The sequence below is a fragment of the Bufo gargarizans genome, chromosome 8 (genome assembly GCF_014858855.1).
Source record: "Bufo gargarizans isolate SCDJY-AF-19 chromosome 8, ASM1485885v1, whole genome shotgun sequence".
In the NCBI taxonomy this organism is placed as follows: Eukaryota; Metazoa; Chordata; class Amphibia; order Anura; family Bufonidae; genus Bufo; species Bufo gargarizans.
This window is the reverse complement of record NC_058087.1, coordinates 100,830,624-100,851,951: the sequence shown is the minus strand read 5'-3', so window position 1 is coordinate 100,851,951 and position 21,328 is coordinate 100,830,624. Positions and strand designations below refer to the sequence as shown.

General features: G+C 43.5%; 1 protein-coding gene across 1 annotated transcript; it reads right to left on the bottom strand.

Annotated features, from left to right (window-relative positions):
• Positions 1–8,967: 8,967 nt before the first annotated feature.
• LOC122945415 (zinc finger MYM-type protein 1-like) lies at positions 8,968–11,942 on the bottom strand. Its single transcript, XM_044304486.1, has 4 exons — positions 11,821–11,942; positions 11,667–11,726; positions 11,486–11,560; positions 8,968–11,297 (listed from the first exon to the last, which is right to left on the bottom strand). Exons 1-4 carry the CDS (start codon positions 11,897–11,899, stop codon positions 8,968–8,970), a joined length of 2,544 nt encoding a protein of 847 aa, XP_044160421.1. The 5' UTR covers positions 11,900–11,942.
• Positions 11,943–21,328: the final 9,386 nt, after the last annotated feature.

Here is a 21,328-nt window from a genome sequence, read left to right as displayed (position 1 = left end):
AATTGCCCAAAAACAAAAAAAAAACTGTGGCTCTCAGACTATGGAAACACTAAAACATGATTTTTTTTGTTTCAAAAATGAAATCATTGTGTAAAACTTACATAAATAAAAAAAGTATACATATTAGGTATCGCCGCGTCTGTAATAAGTTACTCTATAAAGATATCACATGACCTAACCCCTCAGGTGAACACCGTAAATAAATTAAAATAAAAACGGTGTAAAAAAAGCTATTTTTGTTATCTTACATCACAAAAAGTGTAGTAGCAAGCGATCAAAAAGTCATATGCACTGAAAAAACTATGGCTCTCAGACTATGGAGACACTAAAACATGATTGATGTAAAACTTACATAAATCAATTTTTTTTATACATATTAGGTATCACCGCGTCCGTGACAACCTGCTCTATAAAAATACCACATGATCTAACCTGTCAGATGAATGTTGCAAAAAAAAACAAAACTGTGCCAAAACAGCTATTTCTTGTTACCTTGCCTCACAAAAAGTGTAATATAAAGCAACCAAAAATCATATGTACCCTAAACTAGTACCAACAAAACTTCCACCCTATCCCATAGTTTCTAAAATGGGGTCACGTTTTTGGAGTTTCTACTCTAGGGGTACATCAGCGGGGCTTCAAATGGGACATGGGGTCAAAAAACCAGTCCAGCAAAATCTGCCTTCCAAAAACCGTATGGCATTCCTTTCCTTCTGCGCCCTGCCGTGTGCCCGTACAGCAGTTTACGACCACATATGGGGTGTTTCTGTAAACTACAGAATCAGGGCCATAAATATTGAGTTTTGTTTGGCTGTTAACCCTTGCTTTTGTATCTGGAAAAAAATATTAAAATGAAAAATCTGCCAAAAAGTGAAATTTTTAAAATTGTATCTCTTTATTCCATTAATTCTTGTGGAACACCTAAAGGGTTAACAACGTTTGTAAAATCAGTTTTAAATGCCAAGAGGGGTGTAGTTTCTAGAATGGGGTAATTTTTGGGTGGTTTCTATTATGTAAGCCTCACAAAGTGACTTCAGACCTGAACAAGATTTGCTTCTAAACTTCTAAGCCTTGTTACATCCCCCCCCAAAATAAAATGTCAGTCACAAAATGATCCTAACATGAAGTAGACATATGGGGAATGTAAAGTAATGACTATTACTATTATGACTTTTGTAGGTATTACTATGTATTATAGAAGTAGAGAAATTTTAACTTTGAAATTTGCTAATTTTTTAAAGTTTTTGGCAAATTTGGTATTTTTTTTATAAATAAAAATGATTATTTCTTTTTTACTCCATTTTACCAGTTTAATGAAGTACAATATGTGACGAAAAAACAATCTCAGAATGGCCTGGATAAGTCAAAGCGTTTTAAAGTTATCACCATTTAAAATGACACTGGTCAGATTTGCAAAAAAATGGACTGGTCCTTAGGCTGAGTTCACACGGGCGTGTCCGGATTAGGTCCGGATGCGTCCCGGTGTATTGCGGCAAACCCGCGCGATTGGGTACGCAATTGCAGTCAGTTTTGACTGCGATTGCGTTCCGATGTTCAGTGTTTATCACGCGGGTGCAATGTGTTTTGCACTCGCGTGATAAAAAAACGACTGTGGTACCCAGACCTGAACTTCTTCACAGAAGTTCAGGTTTGGGTTAGTTGTAGTGTAGATTGTATTATTTTCCCTTATAACATGGTTATAAGGGAAAATAATAGCATTCTGAATACAGAATGCTTAGTACAAGGGCAATTGAGGGTTAAAAAATAAATAAATAAATTAACTCACCTTGTCCTCTTCATCGCGCAGTTCCCGGTCTCTTCTGATGAGCTGTCGGCTAAAGGACCTTTGGTGACGTCAGATCACATGCTCCAATCACATGGTACATCACCGTGGTGATGTACCATGTGATTGGAGCATGTGATCTGACGTCACCAAAGGTCCTTTAGCCGACAGCTCATCAGAAGAGACCGGGAACTGCGCGATGAAGAGGACAAGGTGAGTTAATTTTTTTATTTTTTTTTTAACCCTCAATTGCCCTTGTACTAAGCATTCTGTATTCAGAATGCTATTATTTTCCCTTATAACCATGTTATAAGGGAAAATAATACAGTGAATAGACTGTCACCTAGCAACCATGAGTGAAAATCGCACCGCATCCGCACTTGCTTGCGGATGCTTGCGATTTTCACTCAGCCCCATTCATTTCTATGGGGCCTGTCCTGCGTTACAAACGCAGAATATAGAGCATGCTGCGATTTTAAAGCATTGCAGAAGTGATGCGTGAAAAAAATCGCTCATGTGCACAGCCCCATAGAAATGAATGGTGCCGGATTCAGTGCGGGTGCAATACGTTCACCTACCGCATTGCACCCGCGCGGAAATCTCGCCCGTGTGAACTCAGCCTTAAGGTGAAATAAGGCTGTGTCCTTAAGCAGTTAATAACTCAATATGGCACCAGTATATAACCCAGAAAATTCAAACGTGCTTATGCTACAAGGCCTGAAATATTGTGTATTTTGCCCCAAAAAGGGTGTTTTATTAATGAAATAATATAAGCCCTGTATATACAGGGTGTATCTCACACGGCCTGACCCACTGTAGGCCTGAATTCAATATTGGTGCACCAAATGGCGGTATTTCAAATCTCTGAATCTAACCCAAATGTATTAAGGGTGTATCTCACACTGACATCTGCATCAAAGACTGCCAACTAAATTTTCTTTGCCCAAACGAGTGTTTGTTTAACAACTGAATTTGACAGCAATATATAAGCCTGTAATTTCACACGTGCTGATGCTGCAAGGCCTGAAAACATTGTTTTTCGGCCAAAAAGTGTGTTTTTAAAACCCCTGAAAATGATGGGTGTAGCTCTAGCTTAAATTGCACACTGACTAATCCAGATGTTGTAGATTGCCAATAAAGTGGTTTCTCTGGTAACAGAATATGAAAGCTGTATATATTAAACTTAAATTTAACACTTGCAGATCAGAAATGGTGTTGATCACAAATATTTGAATTTCAAATTTTTATCACGAATATAGGTACTTCGAAAATGTGCGAATATTTCGAATATAGTTCCGTAATTTCGAATATAAAAAAAAAATTCCCCCCTTTTTTTTTTTTTTTATCAGTACACATGATCCCTCCCTACTTCTAGCTTGTGGGCCAATAAGAAGGCTGCAATATACTTGACTTTAGGAGTAGTAGTGTTTGCGAATTTTGCTCTATATTCTTTTTTCTTTGAATACTCGCTACATTGCTATATATTCTTGTTTTAGAATATTACGAATATTCGAAAAAACTAAGTTATAGCAATATAGCGAATATTCGAAAAAAACAAATATAGAGCAATTTAGCTAATATAGTGCTATAATCTTCTTTGTCTAATAGTTGTAAGTTGAAAAATTCACAATAAAAAATTTGAATCCAAAAATTCAAATTACTAAAATTTGCATATTACACAATCATTATCGTCACTTTTCGAATTTGGGAATATTCAACTAATATTCTACAAAATATTCGCGAAATATCGCGAATTCGAATATGACCCCTGCCGCTCATCACTAATCAGGAAAATACCGGTGTTTTTTTTTGCAAAAAGTGTGTTTTTAAAACCCCAGAAAATGATGGGTGTATGTCTAGTTTAAATTGCACACTGACTAATCCAGATGTTGCATATTGCAAAAAAAAAATTGTGATTTGCAATGTCCCAAAAGCTCAGAGGCAGTGCTGGTGCACTGAGCTTGCATAAAATGGCCACCGACGCCACCCACCTAACTAACAGAATTATAAAAGTTATTTATTTTTTTGGGTCAATGGGCTCAGGGCAGGGTAAAACGATTGTGCCCTGCACCCACACAACTGTTTCTATGTATATCACTGAGTTAGATTCTCTTCTATTCTCTCCCTGAAATCACAAGTCCAGCAGCATCCTCTCCCTACACAGCAGAGTGACGTGCAGCGCTGCGTGACTCAAGCTTATATAGAGCCTGGGTCACATGCTGCTCTGGCCAATCACAGCCATGCCATTAGTAGGCATGGCTGTGATGGCTTCTATGGTCAGAAAGTTAACCGCTTGTTGATTGGCTGCTCTGCAGCCTTTCAAAAAGGCCCAGGAAAGCGCCGAACACTGAACCCAAACTTTTACTAAAATGTTCGGGTCCGGGGTCCAAAAATCCTAAAGTTCTATACGAACCTAAACTTTACAGTTTGGGTTCGCTGAACCCTATCAACAACCCATTTCTAGTAACTATAACACAGTACATAGTTAATACATTTGAAAAAAGACATAAGTCCAAGTTCAACCAAGGGATAGGTGGGGATGCAAACCCCAGAAGGAAGTGAAACCTGTAAGATTATTACACTCCAGAAATACATCCAGGCCCCTATAACTCTTTTAGTGAATTCACCATCACCAGCTCCTCAGGAAGAGAGTTCCATAGGTTCACTGCTCTATGTCTGTGTAGAAACCTTCTTTCCTCCAGACATAGAGGATATCCCCTCTTCACAGTCCTGAGAATAAATAGATTATGAGAAAGATTTCTGCATCTCTGACCCCGAACACCCGACCTCTTGAAGTCAAAGAGGACCAGAACTTTGGGGCTGAAAAATGGCTGTAAAAAAGTCATAGAAAGGGCTAGATGGCGGCAATTGGAATCAAAATGGGGGTAAGTGCAGTACAATTGCCCTGCAAACAAATGTGAATAGGGAAATAACTTAAAATAACTTAAACAGATACTCCTTATTGTAGCATATACTGTACACATATCTAATTAAAAATGTATAAGAACATCAAAAACAGTGTACCGGCATATAAAAGAACTATAAGATTCATCGATACTTCGGAGGAAAAGGGCTCATGCACATGACCGTTGTGCAAAAATGTCTATTTTTTACGGATCTGTGGTTCCGTTTTCACAATCCGTTGTGTTGCCGTATATACTCCATTTCCGTTCAGTTTTTGCGGAAAAGCATGTCCGTGTTCTTTCAGTAAGTGATCAGTTTTTTTGCTGATGATAAACAGAAACTGAAACAGGAAACAAATCTAAACTTTTGACTCTTACCCCTTTTAACCACCCTATATTTAAGATTGTCATGTGATGGTGCAAACTCCATTTTCTACAACTTTTTGCAGCATTGAGAGCTTTGTTAGAAGTTGGTGTCTTGTTAGCATTGGTTTCAGATTTTGGTTATCTATTTTATTATGGCTGACTTTGAGGCAGACCTCCTTCTGCTCTGGCTGGTTTCTGCTGCCAGGTTCTGTGGGTCCCCCGGCTCCATTTGTAATTGTGGCTGATGAAGGGTTTGCTTTGGCCCCACATGTCATGCGACCCTTTCTCAAATGCAATCTGGATGACAGGCGATGCATATTTAACTAACGGCTGACTAGAGCCCATCGGTATGTAGAGTGTGCGTTTGGAATACTAACCAACAAGTGGAGAGTATTCCTGACAGATGTCGCCGGACAATGCCACCCTTGTTATTAAAGCTTGTGTGATCCTGCTTAACTTCGTCAGGATTCATAATGCTCCCGTAGATGCTGGTTTAGTGGAGTCTGGTACCTATTCTTCTTCATCTGGAGGATTGGACCAGACTCGTCATGGATGGCCTGGATCTGCTGGACTTGCATTTCGAGACTATGCTGATTACTTTATCAACCCTGAGGGATCATTACCATGGCAGATGGACGTAGTTCTTGGCAGACAATGATGTCACCTGGACTTCGGCCATTATTTTATTTTACAGCCAGTGTTTTTTTTGTTTTATCATATTAGATAGTGTAGAGACTCGCAAGACAAAGAGGACCTTTGACGTGGGCTTGCAGACTGGGGTGTATTGTAGTCAAAACTGTTAAGACCAAAAGTTTAAAATATTTTATGGACAATGACAATGTACATGATTGTGTTTTAACATCAAAAACCTTCTTCTAATACCTCATTATACCTAATACATTACAAAATTATTTGTACTCCAGAATAACATGTTTATATGAGTGTGAGTGCTAACTATTTCCATTATCTATCCTTCTCTTTTCTTAGGTTTGCATTGATGACACGTTACAATGTTTTTTAATTGTCCTGGATGGGATTATCACACCTTGAAGAAGTTGTTACCTATCTATATATGTTTGACTATTGCTACTTTCACACTGGCATTTTGGTTTCCGTTTGTGAGATCCGTTCAGGGATCTCACAAGTGGTCCAAAACGGATCAGTTTTACCCTTAATGCATTCTGAATGGATAAGGATATGCTCAGAATGCATCATTTTGGCTCAGTTTGGCTCCATTCCGCCTCTATTCTACTTTGGAAGCGGACACCAAAGCGCTGCTTGCAGCATTTTGGTGTCCGTCTGACGAAACTGATCCAAACTGATCCGTCCTGACAAACAATGCAAGTCAATGGGGACGGATCCGTTTTCAATGACACAATATGGCACAATAGAAAATGGATCCGTCCCCCATTGACCTCCAATGGAGTTCAAGATAAATCCGTTTTGGCTATGTTAAAGACAATACAAATGGATCCGTTCTGAACGAATTCATGCGCTTATATTATCTGAACGGATGCGTTTGTCCAGATCCCTGACAGGTCTGAACCAAACGCGAGTGTGAAAGTAGCCTATTGCTTTTGCAATATATACTATACTTATTTAAAATCATATGATTTTTTTTTATCATCTGTGTTTTTATTGTTTTGGATAACTAGAAAAGTTATCCACCAATGCCATGACAAGTTACAAACCATTCGGGGCTATGAATAACAATGAATAACATGACACATTAAAGATACAGTATATAACTAGTATTACAGCATACTGAGGTACATATCCTGATAACATCATATAATGAGAAAAGAAAAGAAAATGGGGGGATTGGGGGGGGGGTAGTAAATATACTTCAGGAACCCATCCCTTCAGGCATTAGGAGGGAAGATTTGTTTGTGTCTCATCATCACAGTATGATAATTTCAACTAAGCATCCCAAGTTTTGAGAAACTTATGATGAGTGCGACATGATCTACTGGACATCTCTTCAAACCTACATATTTGATGTACTTTTTAGAACCATTCGTTGGTGGAGGGGGGAACAGTATTCAGCCATTTCAAGGGGATTAAAGATTTGACCGCTGCCAAAAAATGATTAATCAAGGCTGATGGGTGTTTGCGCGCTTCCGACAGAGGAGACCCAAGTAAAACCAGAACCGGAGTCAACTTTAGTTGGGTACCCAAAATTTATTTTATTATACGTTCAATTCCAGACCAAAAGGGGCGTATGATCATGCAGTCCCACCATATATGGGTATGTGTACCAACCTGAGAGTTACACCTCCAACACTGATTTGTGGGAGATAAGCCATGCGCATAAAGAAACTCAGGTGTTTTATACCATCGAGCCAAAATCTTGTAATGTGTTTCTTGCAAGCGTACACATCTAGAGTAACCATGGGAATTTTGAAGAATTTGATTTCTTTCCATCTCCGTGAAAGATAGACCCAATTCTTTTTCCCAGGACGAAATGAACCCAGGGTTTCTCAGGCTTTTTACCTCTCTCACTACCGATACCACTTTAGAAAGCTTACCGAACCTGGAAACCGTAGACGACAGGTCTGATTCAAAGTCAGTGAGTTCTCTAAAGGGATAGTTGGTTTGTAGGAAGTCCGCGCAACATCTGTTAAAGTGGGAAATGTGCAGGAATGTGAGAGTGAAGTTTGGAAGCAATTCTTGTAGTTCTGCGCAGCTGGGGGTCCCTCCGCTCGGGAATAGTTTTGTGACTGTTACATGAGCTAGTTGGTCCCACATGGGTTTGAAGGTCAAAGATTCCCTACCAACGACCACAGGTATCAAGCTGGAAGGCAATAATGGCGAAATCTTAGGAGCTAGAGAGGGTGATAAAGATGTCCAGACATCAGATGCACCTTTGAAGAGAAGGTTATTATCAAGTGGGTGAAACTTCTTACGTGTTTTGGAGGGAGTCCACAGGTCTCGTAATAAATCACCTTTGTAAGCTTTTGCAGTAAAATCATATGATTTGTAAATGAATATAACTATGTGTTTGAAATAATTTGTTTTCTAATTTAGATTTTTTTTATTATAAATAAAGAGATCCACACAAGATTTGATTGTCCACAGTTTTTACATTTAAATAAAAAAATATATAAAGCCATAACTTAAATGCATAAAAAAAAAAAACACAATTCCAAAAGATCTCTGTTGAAAGGGACACAAACTTTGCCTGGATTAACACCCACATCACCAGGTGGATTGTAATGTTGTTGGGTAGAGCTTTGTGTTGGGTACTGCGGGCGCCAAGAAGTTTGGGGGTCCTGTGAATACAGGGGCATTGAAAGACTGGTAGCACAGATGTGCATGCTGGCTCCCGGTTGGGGCTGAAGAGACCAGGCATACACTCGCTCCTTCATGGCATTAATAGAGCGAAGTAGCTCCAGTGTGAACGGTTTTGAGTCCATTATAGCGGCCACCGATCTCATCATAACTAGAGTTGAGCGAACACCTGGATGTTCGGGTTCGAGAAGTTCGGCCGAACTTCCCGAAAATGTTCGGGTTCGGGATCCGAACCCGATCCGAACTTCGTCCCGAACCCGAACCCCGTTGAAGTCAGGGCCGTTTGAAGGAATTTGGGGGCCCCAAGCAAAATAGACATGGAGGCCCCCCCTCCACACCCTCCCCACCTTACGCACGCAAAGCTTACAGGAACCACAGTATAGCCATACAGTTTAAGTTCACCCACACTTTATATAAATAAAAAAGGAGGTTTACAGTGCAAATACTGCTGTTGCATTTAATGTGCATGAAATTTGAACATTTTCAACAAATGAACATTTGCAAAAAACACCACTGTACTATACAATCCAATATACATTAAAAAAAGTGCACAATAACTAAATCCAACATACTTAAAACACACACATTAAAATTTTTCAGTTCTTAGAAACATGTGCAAATCATCTAAAACTGCTGTTTGCGAACCTTGTTTTCTGCAAAGGCAATCACAATGTCCTCCATGTCCAAAGACTGGCGAACATCACGCTCAATTGATGTAAGTGCCAGTCCTGTGAGCCTTTCTTGGCCCATGGTGGACCTCATGTAATTTTTTATCAGCTTCAAAGCTGAAAAGCTCCTCTCACCAGAGGCCACTGACACAGGGAGAGTCAGGAGTAGACGCAAAGCAATGCTTAAATTACTGTACAAATCCAGTAGCTTCTCACTGTATATGTAATTAAGCATGTCAAATGGGGAAGTGGCTACATGGTCTGGAAATGTGTAGAGAGATGAATTGATCTCAAGTGCCAAGTCATCAGCATCAATGTCATGGAGGGTTTGTTCCAATTTTTTGCATCGTTCATGAAGCTTTCCATTCTTTATTGTCTGCTTCATGTTGTCCTTTGAGAACAGAAAGTCATAAAGGTCATAAACACCCTTTAATCTTGAAAACCTGTCACTTAGGCTTCTGAGGGCTGTGTCAACCATGGGCAGAAAGAAGTCTCTTCTGAAAGTCTCATCTGGAGTAGACTGAGTGTCCTCTGTACCTTCATATAGAGACTGTCTTTTCTTTTTACGCTGCCTTTTCTCAGGAAGGGTCATTTCCATATCCAGATTTTCTGCAATCTCCTTTGCATCAGTTTGACAGGAGCCAATCCCTTTTTCCCTGAAGTTTTCAAGGTAGTATTTTACTCCTTCTGTTTCTGATCTAAGTGTTTCCATTGAAACATTTGGACTTTGTAGCAGCTTGCTGACATGATTGATCTGGTACAAAACATTGTACCAGGTCATTGTGCAAAGCAGAAAAGACCAGGTCTTCATCTCACCATGTAAGCTTTTAGCACTGGACATGGTCTCTGAGTCCCCCTTCTCTATAGCAAACATCTGGAGTGCAGACAATGCATCCAGGATCTCTGGTAACTGGTATCGCACCACCTTCACGCAGTCAATTCGAGCTTCCCATCTTGTTGTTGACAAAGGTTTTAAAGTGAGCTGCTTTACATGTTCCTTTAGAACTGCCCAGCGTTGCACAGAGGAACTGAATAAGTTATAGAGTCTTTGCAACACACCAAAGATGGAGATGGACAGCACTGAGGACTTGGCAGCATCTGCCACAACCAGGTTAAGTGTATGACTGCTGCATGGAATGCAAAATGCTTTGCTGTTCAATTGCAAAATTCTTGCCTGAACACCCTGTTTATGGCCCATCATATTGCTGCCATTGTCATAAGACTGACCACGGCAGTCAGAAAGACTCAGGCTTTGTTTCTGCAGGTGGTCAAGTAGGACTTCAGTCAGGCCCTTACCAGTTGTTTCTTCAACATCTAAAAATCCAAAGAAATGTTCTGCAATGGACACAGATGGTTCGCAATTAACAATTCTCAGAACAATGGAAAGCTGTTCCTTATGACTGACATCAGGAGTGCAATCCATAATAACAGAGTAATACTTTACTCTGTGTACTCTTCTCACAATCTCTTCCAGTACCTTTTTTCCAATTAGTGCAATTATTTCATTTTGAATAGTTCCACTCAAGTAATGCACTCTTGTCTCTTGGTTTTGTATCCTTCTTATGTGTTCAGTCATAACTGAATCGAACTGTGCCATCAGTTCAACTTGTGCCAGAAAATTCCCATTGTGCGGGTCATACAATTCACTTGTGGTCCCTCTTAAAGCCTGGTTGCGTTCTGCTAAGTGACAAATTATAGCAATCACTCTCCTTATGACACATTTCCAATGCTCAATCTCTATCTGCATCAAGCTTTGTTGTCTTCGATCTATGGTCGTATTGGTTTGCAGTCTCCTCTGCAGCTCATGCCAGTTTGTCATATTGTCACAATGACCCTTTGAATATTTGTGTAATTTTAAATGATGAGCTAGGTTCCTCCATGTACGGAAGCCACAGTTGCTTAAGGCATTATCACGCTTCCCAAAAACAGTGCAGGCAAAACAGAACACTGAGTCTGTGCTTATGGAATATAACATCCACGATCTAAGAATTTTCTCCCCATTTTTCATGCTTCTCATGTAATTCTCATTTGTGAATCTTAGAGGTGGACTCTCAGAATTTTGGGGGAATACAATGTTTTTGACTTGCACTGGTCCTTTTTTAACAATTTGACAGCGCACACTATCAGTCAGGACTGCTGGCCACTGCGCAGGGTCATCAGCTATAATTACATTGCTTGTGGTATCTTGAGCTGTAGAGGTAACCTCAGTGTTGGGTAGTGGTGCAGACTCAATTTCTGTTCTGGATGCAGTGGCTTCCACTGTATGAGATGCTATTGACGGTGTAGCTGGGGAAAAATAATGTTTTTATTAATATAATTTATCTGTTGTACTGTACAACAGATGAATTATATTAATAAAACCATTAATTTCTAGGTGTCAGACACTCAGTGATGCATTCTGTACAAGTTGTGCCTGACACCTAGAAATTTGACAGGCACTACTGTATATTAAACTGTATATTAAAAATTCTGACCTTGTGCTATAGAGGAGACATCAGCACTGAGAAGTGATGCATCTGTTGATGTTGAGGATGACGTTGATGGTGTAGCTGGGAAAATAATTGGAAAAAAAATCAGAAATTGGTACGTTTTACCATTTCTGTTAGCATACTGAAAGCATTAACAGCTAAGCTCAGTGAGAGAAATTCACTCTACCTTCATCAGTGGAGGTATCCTTAGGAAGAGCCTGAGGGCTGAGAAATTTAAGCAAAGCACCTTGAGGGAGAAAGGAAAGATGGTAACACTTTATAATAAAAATCATTAATAGATGGTGAATTTAATAGATGGTGAATGGTAATTTATCACTTACCACTATCTTGTTTTTTCTTATCCTCCTCTTCCTTTCTCTTCTTTCTTTTCTGGCTTCCTGAAGCATAATTCCGCTTCATGATGACTGTCGACTCCGAGGAGGTTTTTTTTTTGCCGGCAGCCGAGATCACGTGGTTGGCTGGCTGCTGAGAGAGGAGCCCCCTTGAGGAGGGATAAAAGTGTCACTTTACTGATGCATTATGTGTGTGTGTGCGCGGCGGCGTAGTGTGAAAGAGCTCCCTGTCCTGCCCCCTTTCCTATAGAGCTCTCTCTTTCGTCCCTTAGAGCTCTGCACCGGCCCCCTCTCTGTGTTCTCCTCACCCCCCTTCCCTGTGTGCCATCCACAGATCTCCCCCCTAAACAGTGCCATCCACAGATCTCCCCCTAAACAGTGCCATCCACAGATCTCCCCCTAAACAGTGCCATCCGCAGATCTCCCCCCTAAACAGTGCCATCCACAGATCTCCCCCCTAAACAGTGCCATCCACAGATCTCCCCCCTAAACAGTGCCATCCACAGATCTCCCCCCAAACAATGCCATCCACAGATCCCCCTAAACAGTGACATCCACTGATCCCCCTAAACAGTGCCATCCACAGATCCCACCTCCCCTAAACAGTGCCATGATCATCATGATGGCACTGTTTAGGGGAGGGGGGGATCTGTGGATGGCACTGTTTAGGGGGGATCCAGTGGATGGCACTGTTTAGGGGGGGAGATCTGTGGCTGGCACTGTTTAGGGGGGAGATCTGTGGATGGCACTGTTTAGGGGAGGGGGGATCTGGGGATGGCACTGTAGGGAGATCTGTGTGGATGGCACTGTTTAGGGGAAGGGGGATCTGTGGATTGCACTGTTTAGGGGAAGGGGGATCTGTGGATGGCACTGTTTAGGGGAGGGGGATCTGTGGATGGCACTGTAGGGATCTGTGGATGGCACTGTTTAGGGGAAGGGGGATCTGTGGATGGCACTGTTTAGGGGAAGGGGGATCTGTGGATGGCACTGTTTAGGGGAGGGGGATCTGTGGATGGCACTGTAGGGATCTGTGGATGGCACTGTTTAGGGGAAGGGGGATCTGTGGATGGCACTGTAGGGAGATCTGTGTGGATGGCACTGTTTAGGGGAGGGGGATCTGTGGATGGCACTGTAGGGACCTGTGGATGGCACTGTTTAGGGGAAGGGGGATCTGTGGATGGCACTGTAGGGAGATCTGTGTGGATGGCACTGTTTAGGGGAGGGGGGATCTGTGGATGGCACTGTAGGGGGATCTCTGGATGGCACTGCCATCCACAAATCCCCCCTAAACAGTGCCATCCACAGATCCCCCCCTAAACAGTGGCATCCACAGATTCCCCCCTCCCCTAAACAGTGCCATGATCATCCAGTGGATGGCACTGTTTAGGGGGGATCTGTGGATGGCACTGTTTAGGGGGGAGATCTGTGGTGGATGGCACTGTTTAGGGGAGGGGGGATCTGTGGATGGCACTGTTTAGGCCCCATGCACACGGCCGTGTTTCACAGCCGTGTGCGGGCCGTGGAACCGCGGCCTGGATCCCTCCTGAGAGCAGGAGCGCACGGCGTCACTGGTTGCTATGACGCCGTGCGCTCCCTGCTGCCGGCACAGTACAGTAATACACTGGTATGATCTATACCAGTGTATTACTGTACTGTGCCGGCAGCAGGGAGCGCACGGCGTCATAGCAACCAGTGACGCCGTGCGCTCCTGCTCTCAGGAGGGATCCAGGCCGCGGTTCCACGGCCCGCACACGGCTGTGAAACACGGCCGTGTGCATGGGGCCTTAGGGGGGAGATCTGTGTGGATGGCACTGTTTAGGGGAGGGGGATCTGTGGATGGCACTGTAGGGGGATCTGTGGATGGCACTGCCATCCACAGATCCCCCTACAGTGCCATCCACAGATCCCCCTCCCCGACGCTCACAGGCAGTATTCCAGTATATAATATTTATAAACTAACCAGTAACTACTTAAACTTTAATCAAGGCTCATTGCTGAGCTCTTTACTTGGATTAAATATCCGACTCTGACTGTATCTGACTCTTCTTACTGTGTCTTAGGCTTAGTTCCGGTAACACTAACAACTTCCGGTAACACTAACAACAGCAGGCAGTGAGTGCAGGCGGCGCTCACTCACTGACGTCACGCGCCTGCGCCGCCTAGTGGGAGGAGCAGGCGCGTGACGTCAGTGACAGTGAGTGAGCGCCGCCCCCAGCACTGCCTGCTGTTGTTACCGGAGTCCGGAGCTAAGAGCCTAAGACAAAGTAAGAGAGAGAGAGATAGCCAAATCAAAGTAAAGAGCTCAGTCAGCAATGAGCAATGATTATGAAGACAAGTTAAAGTAGTTACTGATTAGTTTAAAAATATGCTGTGTAAGCGGCGTGGGCGGCCCTGTATAGTATATTCTAACCCACAGGCAAGCGTCCCTGTCACCATGGGAACGCCTGGGGGTTAGAATATACCATCGGATTTGAGGTTTTACGATCTCACTGAGCTCGTAAAACTCAGATCCGATGGTATATTCTAACCCCCAGGAACGCCTGGGGGTTAGAATGGATCTTCAGAGTTACTCTGCTTGGCTCCAGGCGGGCCAGCTCGGGGCCCCAATCAGCTCGGGGCCCCAAGCAAATGCTTGTTTTGCCTGTCTGGTAGCGACGGGCCTGGTTGAAGTCAATGGGGACCCAAACTTTTCGGCACTAAAAAGGCTGTAAAACAGCCCAGGAAAGGGCTAGAGGGCTGCAAAAGGCAGCAACATGTAGGTAAATCCCCTGCAAACAAATGTGGATAGGGAAATGAATTAAAATAAAAATTAAATAAATAAAAATTAACCAAAATCAATTGGAGAGAGGTCCCATAGCAGAGAATCTGGCTTCCCGTCACCCACCACTGGAACAGTCCATTCTCAGATATTTAGGCCCCGGAACCCAGGCAGAGGAGAGATGTCCCGTAACAGAGAATCTGGCTTCATGTCAGCAGAGAATTAGTCTGCATGTCATAGCAGAGAAAGAGGCTTCACGTCAGCCACCACTGCAACAGTCCATTGGCATATATTTAGGCCCAGCACCCAGGCAGAGGAGAGAGGTCCCGTAACAGAGAATCTGGCTTCATGTCAGCAGAGAATTAGTCTGCATGTCATAGCAGAGAATGAGGCTTCACGTCAGCCACCACTGCAACAGTCCATTGGCATATATTTAGGCTCAGCACCCAGGCAGAGGAGAGAGGTCCCGTAACAGATAATCTGGCTTCATGTCAGCAGAGAATCAGTCTTCATGTCATAGCAGAGAATCAGGCTTCACGTCACCCACCACTGTAAGAGTCCATTTTCATAAATTTAGGCCCAGCACCCAGGCAGAGGAGAGAGGTCCCGTAACAGAGGATCTGGCTTCATGTCAGCAGAGAATCAGTCTGCGTGTCATAGCAGAGAATCAGGCTTCACGTCACCCAACATTGGAACAGTCCATTGGCATATATTTAGGCCCCGGCACCCAGACAGAGGAGAGGTTCATTCAACTTTGGGTAGCCTCGCAATATAATGGTAAAATGAAAATAAAAATAGGATTGAATGAGGAAGTGCCCTGGAGTCCAATAATATATGGTTAAGGGGAGGTAGTTAATGTCTAATCTGGACAAGGGACGGACAGATCCTGTGGGATCCATGCCTGGTTCATTTTTATGAACGTCAGCTTGTCCACATTGGCTGTAGACAGGCGGCTGCGTTTGTCTGTAATGACGCCCCCTGCCGTGCTGAATACACGTTCAGACAAAACGCTGGCCGCCGGGCAGGCCAGCACCTCCAAGGCATAAAAGGCTAGCTCTGGCCACGTGGACAATTTAGAGACCCAGAAGTTGAATGGGGCCGAACCATCAGTCACCATGTTAGTGAAATGTTGCCTCCTGCTAACACGTTGCGTATCAGGTGGTGGTGCAGTTAGCTGTGGCGTGTTGACAAGTTTTCCACATCTCTGTCCATGCTAACCCTGCCCTCAGAGGAGCTGGCATTGACACAGCTGCCTTGGCGACTTCTTGCTCCTCCTCTGCCTTGGCCTTGGGCTTCCACTTGTTCCCCTGTGACATTTGGGAATGCTCTCAGTAGCGTGTCTACCAACGTGCGCTTGTACTCGCGCATCTTCCTATCACGCTCCAGTGCAGGAAGTAAGGTGGGCACATTGTCTTTGTAGCATGGATCAAGCAGGGTGGCAACCCAGTAGTCCGCACAGGTTAAAATGTGGGCAAATCTGCTGTCGTTGCGCAGGCACTGCAGCATGTAGTCGCTCATGTGTGCCAGGCTGCCCAGGGGTAAGGACAAGCTGTCCTCTGTGGGAGGCATATCGTCATCGTCCTGCCTTTCCCCCCAGCCATGCACCAGTGATGGACCCGAGCTGCGTTGGGTGCCACTCCGCTGTGACCATGCTTCATCCTCATCCTCCTCCACCTCCTCCCCATCCTCGTCCTCCTCGTCCTCCAGTAGTGGGCCCTGGCTGGCCACATTTGTACCTGGCCTTTGCTGTTGCCAAAAACCTCCCTCTGAGTCACTTCGAAGATACTGGCCTGAAAGTGCTAAAAATGACCCCTCTTCCTCCTCCTCCTCCTCCTCCTCCTGGGCCACCTCCTCTTCCATCATCGCCCTAAGTGTTTTCTCAAGGAGACATAGAAGTGGTATTGTAACGCTGATAACGGCGTCATCGCCACTGGCCATGTTGGTGGAGTACTCGAAACAGCGCAACAGGGCACACAGGTCTCGCATGGAGGCCCAGTCATTGGTGGTGAAGTGGTGCTGTTCTGTAGTGCGACTGACCCGTGCGTGCTGCAGCTGAAACTCCACTATGGCCTGCTGCTGCTCGCACAGTCTGTCCAGCATGTGCAAGGTGGAGTTCCACCTGGTGGGCACGTCGCATATGAGGCGGTGAGCGGGAAGGCCGAAGTTACGCTGTAGAGCAGACAGGCGAGCAGCAGCAGGATGTGAACGCCGGAAGCGCGAACAGACGGCCCGCACTTTATGCAGCAGCTCTGACATGTCGGGGTAGTTGTGTATGAACTTCTGCACCACCAAATTCAGCACATGCGCCAAGCAAGGGATGTGCGTCAAATTGGCTAGTCCCCGAGCTGCAACGAGATTTCGCCCATTATCACACACCACCAGGCCGGGCTTGAGGCTCACCGGCAGCAACCACTCGTCGGTCTGTTGTTCTATACCCCGCCACAACTCCTGTGTGGTGTGGGGCCTGTCCTCCAAACATATGAGTTTCAGAATGGCCTGCTGACGTTTACCCCGGGCTGTTCTGAAGTTGGTGGTGAAGGTGTGTGGCTGACTGGATGAGCAGGTGGAAGAAGAGGAGGAGGAAGCCGAGTAGGAGGAGGAGGCAACAGGAGGCAAAGAATGTTGCCCTGCGATCCTTGGCGGCAGAAGGACGTGCGCCAAACAGCTCTCCGCCTGGGGCCCAGCCGCCACTACATTTACCCAGTGTGCAGTTAGGGAGATATAGCGTCCCTGGCCGTGCTTACTGGTCCTCTGGACCGTATTTGTGGTTAGGTGGACCTTGCCACAGATGGCGTTGCGCAGTACACACTTGATTTTATCGGATACTTGGTTGTGCAGGGAAGGCACGGCTCTCTTGGAGAAGTAGTGCTGGCTGGGAACAACATACTGTGGGACAGCAAGCGACATGAGCCGTTTGAAGCTGTCTGTGTCCACCAGCCTAAATGACAGCATTTCATAGACCAGTAGTTTAGAAATGCTTGCATTCAGGGCCAGGGATCGAGGGTGGCTAGGTGGGAATTTACGCTTTCTCTCAAATGTTTGTGAGATGGAGAGCTGAACGCTGGCGTGTGACATGGTTGAGATGCTTGGTGACAGAGGTGGTGGTGTTGGTGGTACATCCTCTGTTTGCTGGGCGGCAGGTGCCAACGTTCCTCCAGAGGCGGAGGAAGAGGCTGAGGCGGCAGCAGCAGAAGAGGCTGAGGCGGCAGTGCAGAAGATGTAGCAGGGGGAGCCTGAGTGACTTCCTTGTTTTTAAGCGTTTACTCCACTGCAGTTCATGCTTTGCATGCAGGTGCCTGGTCATGCAGGTTGTGCTAAGATTCAGAACGTTAATGCCTCGCTTCAGGCTCTGATGGCACAGCGTGCAAACCAATCGGGTATTGTCGTCAGCACATTATTTGAAGAAGTGCCATGCCAAGGAACTCCTTGAAGTTGCCTTTGGTGTGCTCGGTCCCAGATAGCGACGGTCAGTAGCAGGCCGAGTCTCTTGGCGGCGGGTGTTCTGCTTTTGCCCACTGCTCCCTCTTTTGCTACGCTGTTGGCTCGGTCTCACCACTGCCTCTTCCTCCGAACTGTGAAAGTCAGTGGCACGACCTTCATTCCATGTGGGGTCTAGGACCTCATCGTCCCCTGCATCGTCTTCCACCCAGTCTTGATCCCTGACCCCCTGTTCAGTCTGCAAACTGCAGAAAGACGCAGCAGTTGGCACCTGTGTTTCATCATCATCAGAGACGTGCTGAGGTGGTATTCCCATGTCCTCATCATCAGGAAACATATGTGGTTGTGCGTCAGTGCATTCTATGTCTTCCACCGCTGGGGAAGGGCTAGGTGGATGCCCTTGGGAAACCCTGCCAGCGGAGTCTTCAAACCGCATAAGAGACTGCTGCATAACTTGAGGCTCAGACAGTTTCCCTGGTATGCATGGGGGTGATGTGACAGACTGATGGGCTTGGTTTTCAGGTGCCATCTGGGCGCTTTCTGCAGAAGACTGGGTGGGAGATAATGTGAATGTGCTGGATCCACTGTCGGCCACGCAATTGACTAATGCCTGTACCTGCTCAGGCCTTACCATCCTTAGAACGGCATTGGGCCCCACCAAATATCGCTGTAAATTATGGCGGCTACTGGGACCTGAGGTAGTTGGTACACTAGGATGTGTGGCTGTGGCAGAACGGCCACGTCCTCTCCCAGCACCAGAGGGTCCACTAACACCACCACGACTATGTCCGCGTCCGCGTCCCTTACTAGATGTTTTCCTCATTGTTACCGTTCACCACAATAAGAAAAATATTATTTGGCCCAATGTATTGAATTCAAATTCAGGCCTTTTTTTACAGACACCTAACACTATCTGGCTATCTATTTAGGTACCGTATTACACTAATAAAGGCACAGCAGTAACCACCGATTTAACTGAATATAACTTTGAGGCCTATTATTTAGGCGCTGGGTGACAGGTATACGTTTACAGACAGAATTAGATTTGGAATTGCTCAGTAGCATGTGTGTGAAGTTATTGAGAATGACCCTATCAGCACCTTGAATCTAATATACCCTTTTAGGGATAGATTTAAAGTAGGTCTGATACAGCAGAAACCACTAATTTAGAGAATTGCTAAGTTGGGAATTGTATTTCAACCCAGAACAAAAACTGTGCTTTGACGGACCCAAAATAACTTGACCAGCCTCAGCAATAACCACATATTTAGATGAATATAAATTTGAGGCCTATTATTTAGGCGCTGGGTGACAGGTATACGTTTACAGACAGAATTAGACTCGAGTATAAGACACAGTAGCGTGTGTGTGAAGTTATTGAGAATGACCCTATCTGCACCTTGAATCTAATATACCCTTTTAGGGATAGATTTAAAGAACCCGTATATACTCGAGTGTAAGCCGACCCGAATATAAGCCGAGGCCCCTTATTTCACACTGAAAGATACAGCAAAGGACGCAAATTATGAATTTTGCTCAAAATGCATGTTTTATTAATAAAATAATATTAATTCAATATTAAAAGCTTGTATTTTACATTGACAGATGCAGCAAAGACCGCAAATTATGTATTTTGCCCAAATGTTTTTTTTTTTTAATAACAGAATATTATTGCATTATTTCCAGCTTGAATTTCACATTGACAGATGCAGCAAAGGTCGCAAATTAAGTATTTTGCCCAAAATGGGTGTTTTTTTCATAACAGAATATTATTGCATTATTTCAATCTAGTATTTCACATTGACAGATACAGCAAAGGCCACAAATGTTTCTATTTTTCCCCAAAATGGTTTTTTTTTTTAATAAAATAATATTATTGCAGTATTTTAAGCTTTTATTTCACACTGACGAATGTAGCAAAGGCTCCAGATGTAGGGTATTGCAAAAATTGGTGTTTTTTTAAGCCTAGAATATTAATGCATTATTTTAAGCTTGAATTTCACATTGAGTAATGTAGGAAAGGCCGCAAATTTGGGATTTTACCCAAAATAGTTTTTTTTTTTAATAACAGAATATTATGGCAGTATTTCAAGCTTGTAGTTCACACTGACAGGTGCAGCATAGGCCGCAAATTTAGTATTTTGCCCAAAATGGTTGCTTTTTTAATAACAGAATATAACAGCAGTATCTAACACTCGTATTTCACACTAACAGATGCAGCAAAGGCTGCAAATTTAGTATTTTACCCAAAATGGGTGTGTTTTTAATAACAGAATATTATTGCAATATTAAAAGCTTGTATTTCACATTGACAGATGCAGCAAAGACCGCAAATTATATATTTTGCCCAAATGGGTGTTTTTTAATAACAGACTATTATTGCAGTATTTCAAGCTTGTATTTCACATTGACAGATACAGCAAAGGCCACAAATTATGTATTTTGCTCAAAATGGGTGTTTTCCTAAACTCAGAATATTATGGCAGTATTTAAAGTTTGTATTTCACACTAACAAATGTTTCAAAGGCCCCAGATGTAGGGTATTGCCAAAAATTGGTGTTTTATTTTTAAACCCAGAAAATGATGGCAGTATTTCAAGCTTGTATTTCACAGACAAATAAAGCAAAGGCCTCAAATTATGTATTTTGCTCAAAAAGGGTGTTTTTTTTAATAACAGAATATTATTGCAGCATTTCAAGCTTGTATTGCACACAGACAAATACAGCAAAGGCACCAGATGCAGGGAATTGCCAACAATTGGTGTTTTTTTTTAAACCTAGACTATTATGGCAGTATTTCAAGCTTGTATTTCACACTGACAAATGCAGCAAAGGCACCAGATGCAGGGAATTGCCAACAATTGGTGTTTTTTAAAACCCAGAAAATTTTGGCAGTATTTAAAGCTTGTATTTCACACTGACAAATAAAGCAAAGGCTGCAAATTATGTATTTTGCCCAAAATGTATATTTTTTTAATAACAGAATATTATTCCAGTATTTCAAGCTTGTATTTCACACAGACAGATGCAGTAAAAGCCGCAAATTTAGTATTTTGCCCAAAATGGGTGTTTTTTTTTTATAACAGAATATAACAGCAAGATCTAACGCTTGTATTTCACATTGACAGATGCAGCAAAGGCCGCAAATTATTTATTTTTCCCAAAACGGGTGTGATTTTTATAACAGAATATTATTGCAGTATTTAAGCTTGTATTTCACACTGACAAATGCAGCAAAGGCTTCAGACCTAAGGTTTTACCAAAGATTAGTGTTTTTTAAACCAGAATATTATGGCAGTAT

What these genes read in the sequence shown, in the direction of transcription:
- LOC122945415 (XM_044304486.1), bottom strand. Translation starts at nt 11,899, where the DNA reads ATGAAGCGGAATTATGCTTCAGGAAGCCAGAAAAGAAAGAAGAGAAAG. An exon ending in TAAGAAAAAACAAGATAGTG is followed by an intron (nt 11,727 to 11,820) that starts GTAAGTGATAAA and finishes TTCTCCCTCAAG; the next exon opens with GTGCTTTGCTTAAATTTCTC. An exon ending in GGATACCTCCACTGATGAAG is followed by an intron (nt 11,561 to 11,666) that starts GTAGAGTGAATT and finishes TTATTTTCCCAG; the next exon opens with CTACACCATCAACGTCATCC.